General features: G+C 42.2%; 1 protein-coding gene across 3 annotated transcripts; it reads right to left on the bottom strand.

The window, feature by feature from the left end:
- Nucleotides 1–610: 610 nt before the first annotated feature.
- Nucleotides 611–16,322, bottom strand: zgc:66455 (uncharacterized protein LOC393502 homolog). 3 transcript variants are annotated; one of them, XM_034199573.1, is made up of 11 exons: nt 15,940–16,322; nt 15,179–15,227; nt 8,139–8,515; nt 7,454–7,642; nt 6,796–7,255; nt 6,366–6,407; nt 6,150–6,250; nt 5,622–5,683; nt 2,846–3,012; nt 2,055–2,210; nt 611–986 (listed from the first exon to the last, which is right to left on the bottom strand). In XM_034199573.1, the coding sequence occupies exons 2-11, from the start codon at nt 15,222–15,224 to the stop codon at nt 691–693; spliced, it is 1,896 nt and encodes a 631-aa protein (XP_034055464.1). In that variant the 5' UTR covers nt 15,225–15,227; nt 15,940–16,322; the 3' UTR covers nt 611–690. The 3 variants fall into 3 exon arrangements, with proteins under 3 accessions (XP_034055464.1, XP_034055462.1, XP_034055465.1); XM_034199571.1 differs by lacking the exon at nt 15,940–16,322 and adding an exon at nt 15,313–15,539; XM_034199574.1 differs by lacking the exon at nt 15,940–16,322 and adding an exon at nt 15,313–15,539 and having other exon boundaries at nt 690–986; nt 2,089–2,210.
- Nucleotides 16,323–17,149: the final 827 nt, after the last annotated feature.

A 17,149-nucleotide genomic window follows, 5' to 3' on the forward strand; every position in this document is an offset into this window, starting at 1 on the left:
AGGATGCTCACAGTGCTGCAGGAGCCGGCTGAAACTCAGGCGTCACAACAGGCCGGACGTCCTGCTGCTGGAGTGCCCTTCAGCCAGCGAGTCACTCCGAATAATCAGGTGTATTCCTGAATTTAAATGTGGCATTATGGACATGAACACTAGAAATAGAGGAAAATTGCAACAACACAAAACGTATTTATTACCATTTTGTCAACACCAAGTAGGTTAACAGGTAGCTCTGAGTTTATAATACTGACTTTAAGTCTTACATGTCCACCATTGATGTAAAATAAAGATATGAGAGTAGACTGGAGACTTTTTGATGCTGCTGCAAGGTTTATTCTATGTGCATGCTGCAAATATGGGTTTAATTTGTCCATCTTATGTTATGCATCCTATTCAGTATAGGATACATATTATTTTCTATTTAGTCCTTTACATTTAAAATCGTATTTTATATATAGTTTCCAGCTTATATGTCCTTGCATATAGCCTTATCCTTGAAGGATAAATGCACATTTGTACACGTTAGTATCAAAAGTCAGTGTACAACAGGCGGTCTATTTAAAAAAAGTAAAACAAATAGAAAGACGGAAAACACAAGCTGTTTTGTTGTGCTTTAATTCAGACGGTGAACAGCATCAGATGAAACTGAAATTAAACAAAATAAACTAAATGTTTTTAAAGATACTCTGTTGCTCACATCTTCCCTCCCTGCCCCCCCGGCTGCAGGGAGCTGAAGCGCAGCAGCGGGACGTCCCTGAAGCCCCGGGCAGGAGGGGGTGGGGGGGGCAGCTCAGAGTCAGCATGATAGTGGTGGGTGCTGGTGTTGGTGGTGTTGTTGTTGTTGGGGTCGACGTGGCCCCGCAGCAGGAAGGCCCCCCTGTGGTGGCGGAGGTACAGCAGCCCGGCGGCCCCCAGCAGCAGCAGCAGCACCGAGCTCAGCAGGAAGAAGAGAACGTAGACGCCTCGAGACTCTGAGGACGAGCTGCAGCCTGAAGAGACAACAGGAAGTCAGGGGACCATCACATCTGGACAATAAGACAAAGGGCTCTGAACATAGACATGTAGAGGCTCAGTCAGTAGGGACTGTGAGCCATAGGGTCGCCGGTTCGAGTCCCCGAACAGACCTAAATATGGAGTGTGGACTGCTACTTGGAGAGGTCCCAGTTCACCTCCAGGGCCCTGTCGTGGTGCCCTTGAGCAAGGCACCGGACATTTTCTTTCTTTCTTACAATAATACAAATACCTGTACTTTCTACTTCCTACATTTTCAAAACAGGCTGTACTTTAGTCTTAATCTGCATTTCATTACATTTATTAGAGCACATATTACACATAAGACATGCAACAGTGAATACAGCAAGTTTGGGTGAAGTGCCTTGAGTAAAGAAGTTTAGTTAGTACTTCTAACCAGAGTATTTTTTAAACACGAGTATCTGTACTTCTACTTGAGTTAAGGATGTGTGTACTTTTGTACTTTCACTGTGTGTGCATGATCATGTGTGACAATTAAAGAGGGTTTCATCCTCCAATTCTATCTATTCTGACATAACACACACATAACACAGGGACCCACCACCAACTGTCCAACATGGGAGCTACACACAAAGACTGTCGTTCTTTAGTGTCGTTTTGTAGTCGTTGTGCGTCTCTTTAGGGTCAATTTGTGTCTGGTTTTGGTCATTTTGTATGTCTTAGCAGTTGTTTTGTGTTTCTTTTGTGCCATTGAAGTTGTTAAGTGCATCTTTGTTGAGGTGTCATGAGTAATTGTAGTCAACGTGTGTTTGTCTCCATTTCTCTCCATCGTCGTTTTTGTGGTCGTCTGGAGGGTATTGTTTGTCTGTGCTTGTTTTGCCCATACTGTGTTTGTCTTTGTGGTTATTTTCCTCTTATTCAGTCATTTCGACTCTATTTTTCTGATATCTCTGTGTAGTCTTTCAATGTTTCTTTGTGGTGTCTCTTCCTTGTGGGTCAGATCAGTATCCCTCCTTGCTTCTGAACTCTTTAACTGTGTTCATCTTAATTAAATCTGTGTATGTGTGTGAGAGAGTCCAGCTCACCTGCAGCGTTCTGATTCACACACACAGTTCCTACCAATCCGAGGCGGGACTCGTCCTGGAAACCTGACCTGCAGTGACACGAGTACGATCCAAACCGGTTCTCACAGTCTGCGTTAAGGTCACAGCGCACCAGCTGCGACAGACACTCGTCCACATCTGAAACACACATACACATGTATTAATGTTAGCAGCCTTTACTGAGCTGTGTAACTTCCTCCTAAGGTGGTGCACGTCCATTCTTCTGTTAGTTACCTTCCACAGTTGGTTTTAGGATCCTGCCACAAATACATTTACTCAAATCATTTTTTAATTACACATCTGACACCCGCCGCCATATACATTATCAACCCAATAAATGTTTTCTTTCCTATTTAAAAAACAATTATTTATCGTTTACAAACCGAACAAATTGAATAATTAGCAGATTAGTCTATAAGGAAAAAATGGTAGTTCAAAATGAGCAAAATAAAATTCTGCTTTCATATTAATTGAAGGAAATAACACATACTAGTATAACAGTTATATTTCTTATGTAAACACATTTAAAAAAGTTCTACACAAATAAACCCCCAAAAATTAACAGAATTGTATTCAGGCCTTGAAACTAATTCACCAGAACTTACAACAGTATGTTTTACTTGAAGTGAATATATTTGCCCATTATTTGTACGCAGTTTGAATCTTGATGCTTTGGATAAAAAAAAACATCAGCCAAATGAAATGTAATTAAAGTCAGCAGTTTAAAATAAAGTAACTTTTCCACACTGTGTCAAACTGAAGCCCAGCTGTACCTGCAGTGGACACGGAGAGGATGACGGCCTTCCTGCCGTTTGCTCTGACGCCCACGTGTGTTGAGATGAGTCCCTGCAGGGCGGAGTGCAGCGTCCTGTGGACCTGCAGACCTCCAGGACCCTGATCCAGCTGCAGCCACACGATGAACAGCGCTCCAGCACTCAGCCTGCAAACAACCAGGAGCATCACTGAGATCAGATCTGAGCTCACAGGTCAACAGGTACATCAGCTAGTGAGTGCACCAAGAGTTGAGATTGTTTGAGCTGTAATGTAAAATAACCACTTAAAGGTCACCTATTGTGCAAAATCCCCTTCCTCATGTCTCTTCTACATCAGCATGTGTCCCCTCTTCTTCATGTCTCTTCTACATCAACATGTGTCCCCTCTTCTTCATGTCTCTTCTACATCAACATGTGTCCCCTCTTCTTCATGTCTCTTCTACATCAACATGTGTCCCCTCTTCTTCATGTCTCTTCTACATCAACATGTGTCCCCTCTTCTTCATGTTCTCTTCTACATCAACATGTGTCCCCCTCTTCTTCATGTCTCTTCTACATCAGCATGTGTCCCCTCTTCTTCATGTCTCTTCTACATCAACATGTGTCCCCTCTTCTTCATGTCTCTTCTACATCAACATGTGTCCTCTCTTCTTCATGTCTCTTCTACATCAACGTGTGTTCCCCTCTTCTTCATGTCTCTTCTACATCAACATGTGTCCCCTCTTCTTCATGTCTCTTTTACATCAAACGGTGTCCCCTCTTCTTCATGTCTCTTCTACATCAACAGTGTCCCCTCTTCTTCATGTCTCTTCTACATCAACGTGTGTTCCCCTCTTCTTCATGTCTCTTCTACATCAACATGTTTCCCCTCTTCTTCATGTCTCTTCTACATCAACATGTGTCCCCTCTTCTTCATGTCTCTTCTACATCAACATGTGTCCCCTCTTCTTCATGTCTCTTCTACATCAACGTGTGTCCCCTCTTCTTCATGTCTCTTCTACATCAACATGTGTCCCCTCTTCTTCATGTCTCTTCTACATCAACATGTTTCCCCCTCTTCTTCATGTCTCTTCTACATCAACATGTGTCCCCTCTTCTTCATGTCTCTTCTACATCAACATGTGTCCCATCTTCTTCATGTCTCTTCTACATCAACATGTGTCCCCTCTGTGGAAAGAGACTCTGGAAGTTTCAGGAACAAAGATTCTCTCTCTTTTTGATCCATTTCTATAAAAACCTGTCTGAAAATGAGCTGATCAGATTTTGGCCACTTTATGATGTCATAACGATGTTTTGTCTTGTGTAATCATTAGCCAATCACCAACCAAAGTAACCCCCCCCCCTTATCACCTGAATCTCCTCCTAGAGCACCATTGTGTTCTTTGTAACCAAATATCTCTCAGAGGGGCATGGGGAGGGGCTCCTTATTTTAATCTAAAGTAACAGACATAAGCCTCATCCCAATACCCCTCCTCGACTCCTCTCTTCCCCTCTTCCGGGACTTGACCCGGAAATCGATCAAGACACACCATTTTGAAGGACGTCCCAATAGCTGAAATGCGAGTCGAGGAGGGGTGAGGGAGGAGACGAAAGTGAGGATACACGGGAGCAGACTACGCGGAAGTGCTTTCACTACTCGCGTATAAAAGCCCCGCCCCCACCTTCACAGCTGGTCCATTTCAACAGAGGAAAAAACCGACAACTGGAAGATGAGTGGAAAAGTGCTCACAGCTCCGTGGGAATTATTATGTGCAATTCATTTCTAAAAGGCTTTCACATTACTATAATTATATTTAAATGTAGGCTACATTTTACACCAAAACGGAACACAAAAGCAGGACCAACCATCATACATTGAATTCCTTGACTAACAAGAGAAAGATTCATTCATTTAAATAAATATTTAACCAGAAATGGGCCGGTTCTAAAGGTTATTCAGTTAAGCCCGATGAGAGGGGATACAGCTGTGCACATGTCATCATTAAAAGACGTCGTTTAAGAGTGACGTTTGAGTGAACGAGGACATCCCAATTAATACCTGAGGACTCCTCTGTCCTCGCGTCACCTCCTCGTGTCTCTCGCTCGCATCTTACGGAGGCGGAGCTAAGATGCAAGGAAGGGACACGAGTGAGGGAAAGGAGGAGTCGAGGAGGGGTATTGAGATGAGGCTAGAGAATCAGCACTTTGGAAACAGGGCTGAAACAGAGGGGATTATGGGATGCCGCAATGATCTGTTTGGTGTTTCAGCCAATCAGAGACATGTTATAGACCTGTAATATATTGATGAAAAACAGTAAGGGGACCTTTAAGAGTAATTTCACAAAATCATGTTTCCTTGATTGATCACTTTTTGAACCTCTCTTCATGTCTTTAGTGAGAGGATCTAAGATGCAAGTGAAGGTAACAAGGTGGCCAAATGCTTGTTTACTTCAACAATACAAGGTATTTGAAAAGCCTGAAAAATGAATATTCAAAGCTGAAAACAGGTATGTTTTCTGAGCTCATGTTGGATAGAATAACCAAAACATTCATGCTTTAAAAAAAAAAAAAGGCAGAAAGGGAGCCTTGCTTCACAAAAACATGTTTCCTTGCTTTCTCTTTTCTTGCATCTCTCATGACGTCTTTAGTACGAGGAGAAGTAAACTAAACGAGGCAAAGTCACCAGACTTTCATTTGCTTTTCGTCTGCCTCCACAGGTTAAACATGTGTACCCTCTCTCTGTTTAAGTATCATAAACACAAACCTGCAGATTGTACTTTGAGTGTTGTTCACCAACCTTTTCATTCTTTCAGACGACATGGACAGCGGCGTATGCAGAGTCTCCAGCTGCTTACTGATCTACAGGAACACAACAACTTCAGGCATCAAATGCACCTGCTTCTTTTTAATAACAAACTCTACATGCATGGTAAATTAAGCAACCTTAAAGGGGCCCTATTGTGCTGATGTTCAGGTGTATATCAGTATAGTGTCTCTACTGGGACATGTCTCCATGCTTTAATGTTCAAAAAGCTCTTTATTGTCCTCATACTGCTTGTGCTGCAGCACCTCTTTTCACCCTCTGTCTGAAACAAGAGCCCAGTCTGCTCTGATTGGTTAGCTGGCCGGCTGTTGTGATTGGTCAACCGCTTAGAGATGTTCCGCCCCCTCACGTCATGTGTTGGAGTGATGTAATGGAGACGAGGGGAACACAGGGATTTTAGCCTTTGCACTAAAACCTATAGAACACACTACAGGAAAGGGAAAACCCCAAAAGCATATTATGACCTCTTTAAATTGTGTTGCTTTGTTGTCACCAACTCACCAAAGACTTCACAGTGAGCAGCAGGGACATGGCCAGGTTGTCCCAGCTCTCCTCCACATCTGGACGGAAGTTAATTTCCACAGCCACTTCAAACAGGTAATCTGTCAACACCCCAAAACACAGCGTCAGCCTCCTGCATGTGATGTTTGTATCCTGTGAAATATTAACAGAAAATAAACACATTTTGAAGATGTGCATTATGTGTCCAATACTCACCGCCAGGAAGATGTGAAATGCCAGAGTGATTTCTGATGCGGGCTGCGAGAGAGAGACACAAACAGCATTATGCTTCAACATGTGACTTTTCAAATCATTACTAAACATGTAACTTGTTTATATGGTCTAGAACAGTGCTTTTCAGGCAATGGCCTTAAAACAGACATGTCTAAATTATATAACTAGATGTATAACATTGTGATGCATATAAAACACATCGGTGGTTCAGGTATGTAGATTCAAATGTTTCCATTTGAAATATTTAGGTGACTGATCATGCATTATTTTCATTAAGGCCATCTAATCCAACCCTAACTACTAAATGGTCCCAAAATGTTAATCAATCTAAACATTGGGAAAATAATGGTTCAAATGAAATGCATTTCAGCGTAGAGTAAGTTGTTCTGAATGAAAACACAGATGGACTCACGGTGCGCTCTCTGGTCTGACAGCGGCTCCACCATGTTGGGATGAGGATGAGTCTCCTCTGGTTCTGGTTCTGATTCTGATTCTGGTTCCTCTGAGGAGACAGGAAGTTGATCCGAGGCCTCGATGACCTCCTTCCTGCTCTTATCGTCTGCAGACTTCTCCTTCTCTGCAGCAGTAGCTTCCTCTGGATGTGTCGAAGCTTCCTCCACAGCAGCTGTCGAGATGACTTCAGTGTGTTTGAGCTCCTGGTTCTGACTCTCCTCCTCCTGGTTCTGACCCTCCTCCTCCTGGTTCTGACCCTCCTCCTGGTGCTGTGGAGGGACGGCTGAATCTGACGGGTCTGAAGGGGTTTGAGAGGCTTCTCTACCCCATCGAGACGTTACCTGAGTGGATGATTCCACTGTGGGAGCGGCTTTTAACTGGCTGTAGCTCTCCAACGATGGACGGTGATTTTCAGCCACCTGAAGGAAAGATAGGTTTAGGTTAATCATTTGTATCTGTGGGTTGATTTGGTTAGATAGATAATGTAGATAGATAAGAACATGTCTAAGCCTATTTTCTGCAATATTACAAATTCCGTCACCCCTGCACCATTCTAATAGTGTGGATACAACCAATTTGGTAGAGCCAGGCATTACAGTTGAAGGTTTGATTCCCACCTCAGTGTCCGCATCCTCCTCATTCTCGGACATCATCTCTGAAGGCTGATTGTTATAGTCATACATGAGATCAGGATTTGGATCTAGAAGTTTATTTAACTCCAAGAGTCCAGAAGGAAGAGATTGTGACCCCATGTTTGTTTCTGGTAGTCCCTCCTGAGCGTTGTAAACCACGGGGGGTCCGAAGGCCTGTGGGAGAAATAATCAATATCCTGTGGCGGAACTTTAAGGGACATCATTTACTGTAGCAGTGTTGTTTTTTTACATACTAAACACACCGTCTCCAACTCTCACTCATATACGCTGCATTACTACTATTACTATGTGTTTAGTGACCAACAAACATCAGAAGAATTGTATAATAAAATATCATAAGAGATGCGCCACGGCTACGTCATCAGAGGACTACAGAAGAAGACCCGCCTCCGTCGACGTCAGCCAATGGAAGAAGTCTAAATACGATATAAATACGATGTTATAGAGAGAAACGATCTCTTTCATTCTTGCAACTGCAGACAGCTAACTGCTTAAAGTGGACTGTGGACCAGTGAATTGGATTTAGGAACCACAGCTGTGTTCCCTTGTAAATCTACTATTGCCTTAATATAAACTGTTCAACTTTTCGAGAAGCTTCCTGGTCTTCTTTACACTAACTCTTGGTCTTCAAACAAACAAAACATGAAACCTGGTATCGTCCGTAGAAGCCCCTGTAGGGTGGGGTGGGCCAACCCCCGATCAGCAGCACCAAGTACAGAGTGTTGGAGGACGACGTGTATTTGGCCTCTTTCCAGCACTTCTGCAGGACGTTGGTGCCCCCAAAATTCCCCGCGGGCTCGTCCACGTGCACCTGGTCGTCTTTGAGGTGGCAGGCGTCGTCGGGGGTCAGGTCCTCCAGGTACAGGTCGATCCTCCAGGCAGGGGCCACCTGGATGGTCCAGTTACACCACAGGGGGGGGTTGGAGCACATGTAGTCCGGGGAGTAGAAGTCCCCGGAGTCACCCTTCAGCAGCTGGTGGCAGCTCCGCAGGGCGAAGAAGGCGCCACCGTCTCCTCCACGACCTTCTGAGGGGAAACAGAACAACTGTGGCTTTAAAAAGGTCCCCTATTATACTGTTTCTCATCAATATATTATAGGTCTCAGATATACAAAACATGTCTCTGAAGTGTTTGGCTCCAAACAGATCATTGCAGCATCCCATAATCCCCTCTGTTTCAGCCCTGTTTCCAAAGTGCTGATTCTCTGTCTGTTACTTTAGATGAAAATAAGGAGCCCCTCCCCACGCCCCTCTGAGAGAAGAGAGATTTGGTTACAAAGAACACACTGGTGATCTAGGAGGAGATTCAGGTGATAAGGTGGGGGGTGTGTGGGGGGGGGGGGGGGGGGGGGGTTACCTTGGTTGCTGATTGGCTAATGGTTACACAAGACGAAAAAACCTTGTGACATCATAAAGTGGCCAAAATCTGATCAGCTCATTTTCAGACAGGTTTTTATAGAAATGGATCAGGACAAAAAGAGAGAATCTTTGTTCCTGAAACTTTCAGAGTCTCTCTACACAGAGGGGACACATGCTGATGTAGAAGAGACATGAAGAAGAGGGGACACATGTTGATGTAGAAGAGACATGGAGAAGAGGGGACACATGTTGATGTAGAAGAGACATGAAGAAGAGGGGACACATGTTGATGTAGAAGAGACATGAAGAAGAGGGGACACATGTTGATGTAGAAGAGACATGAAGAAGAGGGGACACATGCTGATGTAGAAGAGACATGAAGAAGAGGGGACACATGTTGATGTAGAAGAGACATGAAGAAGAGGGGACACATGTTGATGTAGAAGACACATGGAGAAGAGGGGACACATGTTGATGTGGAAGAGACATGAAGAAGAGGGGACACATGTTGATGTAGAAGAGACATGGAGAAGAGGGGACACATGTTGATGTAGAAGAGACATGAAGAAGAGGGGACACATGTTGATGTAGAAGAGACATGAAGAAGAGGGGACACATGTTGATGTAGAAGAGACATGAAGAAGAGGGGACACATGTTGATGTGGAAGAGACATGAAGAAGAGGGGACACATGTTGATGTAGAAGAGACATGGAGAAGAGGGGACACATGTTGATGTAGAAGAGACATGAAGAAGAGGGGACACATGTTGATGTAGAAGAGACATGAAGAAGAGGGGACACATGTTGATGTAGGAGAGACATGAAGAATGTGGTACTACACATTGGAACAAATGATGTTGTGAAACAACAGTCAGAAGTGCTGAAAGAAGACTTTAAATGTTTGTTGGAAACTGCCAGCTCTCTAAATGCAGAGGTGTTCATCAGTGGCCCTCTGCCGCCAGTCAGAAGAGGAGTGGAGAGATTCAGTAGATTGTTTGCACTGAACACCTGGCTTTCAACTGTCTGTACTGACGATTCTGTTCATTTTATTGACAACTTTAACCTTTTCTGGGATCGCAGACATCTTTTCAAGGCAAATGGAGTTTGCCTGAACAAGTCAGTTGTGAAATTGTTTATCTCTAACATATTCAACTGCCTGCGTTATCAATCTGTTCCATCTGCCAAGGACAAGCGGCAAGAGGAATCAAAACAGGAGAAAGACACAACACATCGCGCAGAAAACCCTGAAGAATTATCACTGCACCCGCCTGAGGAATGTTCTGATTATGGGAGACACATGGAGGAGTCTCCACTGCCCGTCACCCCCCCCCCTGTCAGCGCCTTTGAGGATACTCCGTTCACCCTTTCACCCTCGCCCACCCTCCTGGGGATCGTTGAACACATGAAGGAGATACAGAGGGTTGGCACCGATTCCTTCCTGGAGTTCAAAGACCAAACTAAGGCGATACGCAGGGCTGGCACCATGTCCTTTACCCCCGCTCCTCAACGACGCCCACCAAAATCACCGCAGAGATGCGCACCATCTCCCCCGTCTTCATCACCGTGCCTACGTTGGCCGCCTCCCCTCCCTTCGAGAGGGCATCTGCAGTCTCCGAAGCCTGATAAGGATGTGTGTGTACTAAACGCTGCAAACTGATATCTGCTGGGTCCAGGCTCAAGGGCGTATGGCACTCTCAACTCTTTCCAGGACATGTCGGGGGCCTGCCAGTAGCTTTGCCGATATCTGTGTTGATAGGTAATAGATTAAGAGCGGTGAATCATAGAAACAGGAAGCGCTCAAACGTTTGTGTGAGTTTATCAAATTTAGCAGTGATTCCATGTCAGCCACAGCTTGTTACAAAAAACATGACTGATAGTGTGTTTAACAAACTTAAACTAGCTTTATTAAATGTCAGGTCTTTGGCAGGAAAAACATTTTTAATCAATGATTTTATCACTGAGCACAATCTCGATTTTATGTTTTTAACAGAAACTTGGATTGAACAAAATAACAGTGCAGCTGTTCTTATCGAATCAACCCCTCCCAACTTTAGTTTTATGAGTCAGGAAAGAATGCATAAGAAAGGGGGTGGAGTTGCTATTCTGTTCAATGATTCCCTTCAATGCAGGAAGACATCGTATGGAAACTTTGATTCTTTTGAATATGTGGCCCTTCAGCTGAAATGCTCCTCTCGAGCTCTGTTCCTAAATATCTATAGACCACCCAAATACTGTGCAAGCTTTTTTGATGACTTTACTGAACTGCTGTCTATAGTGTGTATTGACTTTGACTGTCTAGTCATTGTTGGTGATTTTAACATCCATGTTGACAACCCCCAGGACAGAGGGGCTAAAGAACCGTTTTGTGTTCTTGATAGCTATGGACTGACTCAGCATGTGACGGAGCCCACGCACAATAAGGGGCACACTCTGGACTTAATTATCTCAAAGGGTCTGAATATCTCTAAGGTTGTGGTGACTGATGTTGCACTCTCTGATCATTCCTGTGTGTTCTTTGAGAGCTCTATTTTTGTTCACAAAAATGTTCAAAAAGAGGTAACCACAAAGCGATATTTAACTGAAAATACTAGGGAAATGTTTACTCAGAATTTCTCTTCCACACTTGCCCCTGCTAACATCTCAGTAAATGAGCTAGTAGATCATTTTAATTCAAAAATGTAAAATGTTATAGATGCCATTGCTCCAACTAAGGTAAAGGAAGTGACTGGCAAGAAAATATCTCCATGGAGAAAGGCCATGAGCGTGAAAACAGAAAAAAGAGAATGTCGAAAAGCTGAACGCAGGTGGCGAAAAATAAATCTCCAGGTTCACTTTGAAATCTATAAAGAGAGACTTGGTCTTTATAATTTGGAATTGAAAAACGCACGACAATCATTCTTCTCTGACATCATTACCAAAAACAAAAACAACGCACGTGCCTTGTTTGCTACCGTCGACAGACTAACTAACCCCCCAGTGTCAGTAGCCTCTGAATTTCTATCCACCAGGGCGTGCAATGATTTTGCCTTTTTCACTGACAAAATTCAGAAAATCAGACAAGCAGTCAGTGCCTCTGCATCAGGAACAGCAAATGTGTTGTCTCTGTGTCCACTTAACATCAATTCAGACATCATGACACAATTCCATCAGATTAATGATAAAAACCTAGAGGACATTATACAACTTCGGAAATCCTCCTCCTTCTGCCTTGATATTATTCCAACAGGATTTTTTAAAGATGTTTTTCGTTGCATGGCCTCAGATCTACTTCATATAGTAAACAAATCTCTTCACTCAGGTATTTTTCCACAGGCCCTGAAAACTGCAGTCATTAAACCGCTTTTAAAAAAGAATAATCTAGATGCTTCAGTAATGAACAATTACAGGCCCATATCAAACCTGCTATTTCTAGGTAAAATCATTGAAAAAGTTGTTTTTCAACAGTTGAGTAATTTCTTGCATTTAAATAACTGTTTCGATGTGTTCCAGTCAGGCTTTCGTCCAAACCACAGCACTGAGACTGCTCTTGTAAAGGTCTTTAATGACATCCACTTAAACACAGACAGTGGCAGAACTTCAGTGTTAGTATTATTAGATCTCAGTGCTGCGTTTGACACTGTTGACCACAGCATATTACTAGACCGACTAGAAAACAGGGTGGGACTTTCGGAAACAGTTCCAAATTGGTTTGAATCCTACTTAAAGGACAGAAACAACTTTGTTTCTATAGGTAAATACAAATCTGAGTTGACAAATATGACATGTGGGGTTCCTCAAGGCTCCATCTTGGGGCCTCTTCTCTTTAACATCTACATGCTACCACTGGCTCAGATAATGAAAAACAACAAAATAAGTTACCATAGCTATGCAGATGACACACAAATGTACGTAACAATTTCACCAGGAGACTATGCTCCAATTCAAACACTGAGTAAGTGCATTGAACAAATCAATGACTGGATGTGTCAGAACTTTCTCCAATTAAACAAAGATAAAACTGAGGTAATGGTTTTTGGAGCCAAGTCAGAACGTATAAAAGTTAGCGCTGAGCTTCAGTCTGCAATGTTCAAAACAACAGATAAAGCTTGAAATATAGGTGTAGTCATGGACTCTGACCTGAGTTTCAACAGTCACATTAAAACAGTTACTAAATCAGCCTACTATCACCTAAAGAACATATCTAGGATTAAAAGACTAATGTCACAGCAGGATTTGGAAAAACTTGTCCATGCTTTTATCTTCAGTAGACTCGACTACTGTAATGGTGTCTTCACAGGTCTCACTAAAAAATCTATTAGGAAGCTGCAGCTGATTCAGAACGCTGCTGCTCGAGTCCTCACTAACACTAAGAAAGTGGATCACATCACTCCTGTTCTGAAGTCTTTACACTGGCTTCCTGTGTGTCAAAGAATAGATTTCAAAATACTGCTACTGGATTATAAAGCTCTGAATGGTTTAGGCCCAAAATACATTTCTGATCTACTGCTAAATTATGAACCATCCAGAACTCTCAGGTCCTCAGGGACTGGTCAGCTTTCTGTCCCCAGAGTCAGAACTAAACATGGAGAAGCAGCGTTTAGTTATTATGCTCCAAATATCTGGAACAAACTCCCAGAAACCTGCCGGTCCGCTGCAACTCTGACTACTTTTAAATCCAGGCTGAAGACTTTTCTTTTTGTCGCTGCTTTTAATTGAACTATTCATATCTTAAACTGCACTGTAACTTTTATCCATGTATTTTTTCTTTTAATGTTTATTTTATTAGCTTTTCTTTTTAATGACTGATTTTAAATGCCATTTTCATAATGTCTTTAATTTTTTGTAAAGCACTTTGAATTGCCCTGTGTTGAAAAGTGCTATATAAATAAACTTGCCTTGCCTTGAAGAAGAGGGGAAACATGGTGATGTAGAAGAGACATGAAGAAGAGGGGACACATGTTGATGTAGAAGAGACATGAAGAAGAGGGGACACATGTTGATGTAGAAGAGACATGAAGAAAAGGGGACATATGTTGATGTAAAAGAGACATGAAGAAGAGGGGACACATGTTGATGTAGAAGAGACATGGAGAAGAGGGGACACATGTTGATGTAGAAGAGACATGGAGAAGAGGGGACACATGTTGATGTAGAAGAGACATGGAGAAGAGGGGACACATGTTGATGTAGAAGAGACATGGAGAAGAGGGGTCACGTGTTGATGTAGAAGAGACATGGAGAAGAGGGGACACGTGTTGATGTAGAAGAGACATGAAGAAGAGGGGACACATGTTGATGCAGAAGAGACATGAAGAAAAGGGGACACATGTTGATGCAGAAGAGACATGAAGAAGAGGGGACACATGTTGATGTAGAAGAGACATGAAGAAGAGGGGACACATGTTGATGTAGAAGAGATATGAAGAAGAGGGGACACATGTTGATGTAGAAGAGACCTGAAGAAGAGGGGACACATGTTGATGTAGAAGAGACCTGAAGAAGAGGGGACACATGTTGATGTAGAATAGACATGAAGAAGAGGGGACACATGTTGATGTAGAAGAGACATGGAGAAGTGGATTTAGCATAATAGGTGACCTTTAACACGATTTATTTTAACTCTCTCACTTCACCTGAGACAGTACTTATTATCAGTTTACTCAACACTAGCAATAATAATAATAATACATTTGATTTGTAAAGCACCTTTCGTTACTAAAAGTCATCCCAAAGTGCAGTGGGTCTTTTCTTTCTTGTAGTCATGTTTGTGAAGTCATTGTTGATCTAATTACTATCTATTAATCAGGGTTGAGAGGGTCACTTTAAAAATGTATTCCAGTATATACAAGTAATGTTACCTGAATACTTTGCATTACTTTTGGATTAACTCAATATCAAGTTCAATTCTAATAAACACAAGCAAATAAATATACATAGGATGATTTGTACTTCAGTGTATTGTGTAAAACACCAGAAAAATGAGACCTAAGAAAATATGTATCTAAAACGTGTAAATGATAGGCTGCCTATAGAACAGTTTAAAAATGCTGTTTTGCATTAATAAAAAAGAAAACGCCATATTTTAGTTAAAGCTGCCATTTTCTTATATTTCCAACATGGTTTTCAGATTATTTTTAAATCAAGTAACACATATAGAAAGAGAGATGTCAATATAGATTTGATTTGAAGATTTGTGGTGAACATGGAAGGAAATTCTGAAATTTTAGATAAATCGTTAGATAATCGAAAAAAAAGTGTAGATCTGTGTTCACAGATTATTTTACCTGCTGATTATCAAATGCACAGACAAGTAAAAAGCCACACATTGCCATTCAAATCACATGACAAATACCTTTTGCTCGAGTGTCACCTGGAGGCTTGTTGGCTTCTTCTCTCATCACCTGCAAACACAAGAAAGCAAAAACAAACAATGAATTAAACTATGTTAAAGTATGAACACAAAACAATGTCTCTTGTTAATCCTACCTGTGAGTCACACTGCTTCCAAAATACTCCAAATATCAGCAGAAATATGAGCAGCAGTCTTTTAAAGCTAATACTGTTCTTTTCAGGCATTGTATTACTTTGTTTGTCTGTTAAACTTGTCTTAGTGCTTCACAGTTTTAGTTCAACTGCTGTTTGCCTTCCTGTGTGAGCAGCTGAAATTCATCAGGAAGCTGATTGTTTGCCTGCATGTGAATAGCTAATCCGTCCACCAGAGGTCCCCGTTGGGTTCAAATCTCAATCCTCATGTAATGGTTCAAATTCACAATTCACTTTTATCCAGCAGGGACAAATGCATAGTTTTTAAGACTTAAAATAACATAAATGTTGTAGCTGTGTTTGTACCAGTAAATATCCTATTCTTAAAGTCCTTACAAAACATTAGAACACAATTATCAATTGTTTAGAAGACCATTGTTACGACCCTGTTCGTTATGTGTATTGTGTGTAGAGATTTTTCCCTCCTCCTGTGTGTGTGTGTGTGTGTGTGTATGTGTGTGTGTGTGTGTGTGTGTGTGTGTGTGTGTGTGTGTGTGTGTGTGTGTGTGTGTGTGTGTGTGTGTGTGTGTGTGTGAGCAAGCAGGTGGTGCCCGTTAGCTGATTAGCTACCTTCAACAGGCTGATTGGTCCACCTGGGGAGACGGGAGGATATTAAGCTGCAGCCGTGCAGTTCCTCGGCCGCTCTCTCTGACTCAGCTTCTCCTGCTCCCAACTGTTGCGTATTTGTATCTGTCCTTGTGTACTTCTGTCCTTGTGTATATTTTGTAAACCTTGGAAGGATAGACATAACTTTAACCTGTCCTTGGACATGCCGTAAGTCTACGTGAAAGTGTGAAACCCTTTTCCTTTTGGTTGATTCTCGTTTTCTCCTGTTTTTACGTCAGTGTAGGTAAGAGAGCTGTATGTAGTGATGGCAAAATTAAGCTTTGAATGAAGCGTCGAACCACTTGGACAATTGTGTCGGAAATAGGTTCATTTCTCGAAGCTTCAGTTACCGCGACCTCTCCTGGCGAAGTGCAAGGCTGCAGTGGGTATAACGTATCTTTGCCTTGAAAAATATTCGATGCACACACACACTAAGACTGAATATCATGTTCTATTTGCAATTAAAGATTGATAATTGTGTGTATTGGGTTATTGAGAAGAGACTAGAGAGTTCTAGACATGTTTTTGGGCGGAGAGGGCCTTTTATCAGTTATTAAAGTTGAAAAGCAATGATTAAAATACGTCCATTCCGGGATTTGAACCAGCTGCGCGGAGGCTCTACCCACTGGGCTATCTATTCCTTGAAATATTTAACTGTTTTTATATTACTGATAATTGTCTTTTTGTTCACAACTTCTCCACATTTCGAAGTGTTTCCCGAGCCAGAACGACCTATCTTTCGTCCTGGCTTGCTCTATAATGATATCAAATCCAATAACAACAACAACAACTCAACAGCAACAACGCAAACTACGACAACAACCCACACATTGTGCATTGTTTAGAGCGGTCATAAAGTGTTGAGGCACTCAAGTTTGAACCTGTCACCTGTCAGAATCGAGACGAGGCAGTGCATTGAATCGCGTGAATGGACCGCGAACCAGTCAAGTGATTCATTCAGGAAATGAAGCAGTTGCTGCTTCGGACGTCACATGTCACGTGATTTGAAGCAAGCTTCGAAGCACTGCTTCTATGGAATAGGAAGTCCAGGGTTGAAGCTCCGTTCGAAGCTTCAGTGTCAAACTGCCATCACTAGCTGTATGTTTATTTTCTTATTTGTTAGGCAAGATTTTTGTGTTCAGAGATTTGTTTGTTTTGTGGGTTGTTGCACTTA

This window comes from Gymnodraco acuticeps, unplaced genomic scaffold (genome assembly GCF_902827175.1).
Source record: "Gymnodraco acuticeps unplaced genomic scaffold, fGymAcu1.1, whole genome shotgun sequence".
NCBI classification, from domain to species: Eukaryota; Metazoa; Chordata; class Actinopteri; order Perciformes; family Bathydraconidae; genus Gymnodraco; species Gymnodraco acuticeps.

What these genes read in the sequence shown, in the direction of transcription:
- zgc:66455 (XM_034199571.1), bottom strand. Translation starts at nt 15,402, where the DNA reads ATGCCTGAAAAGAACAGTATTAGCTTTAAAAGACTGCTGCTCATATTT. An exon ending in GGAAGCAGTGTGACTCACAG is followed by an intron (nt 15,228 to 15,312) that starts GTAGGATTAACA and finishes TTGTGTTTGCAG; the next exon opens with GTGATGAGAGAAGAAGCCAA. An exon ending in TGTGAATCAGAACGCTGCAG is followed by an intron (nt 987 to 2,054) that starts GTGAGCTGGACT and finishes TTGTCTCTTCAG; the next exon opens with GCTGCAGCTCGTCCTCAGAG.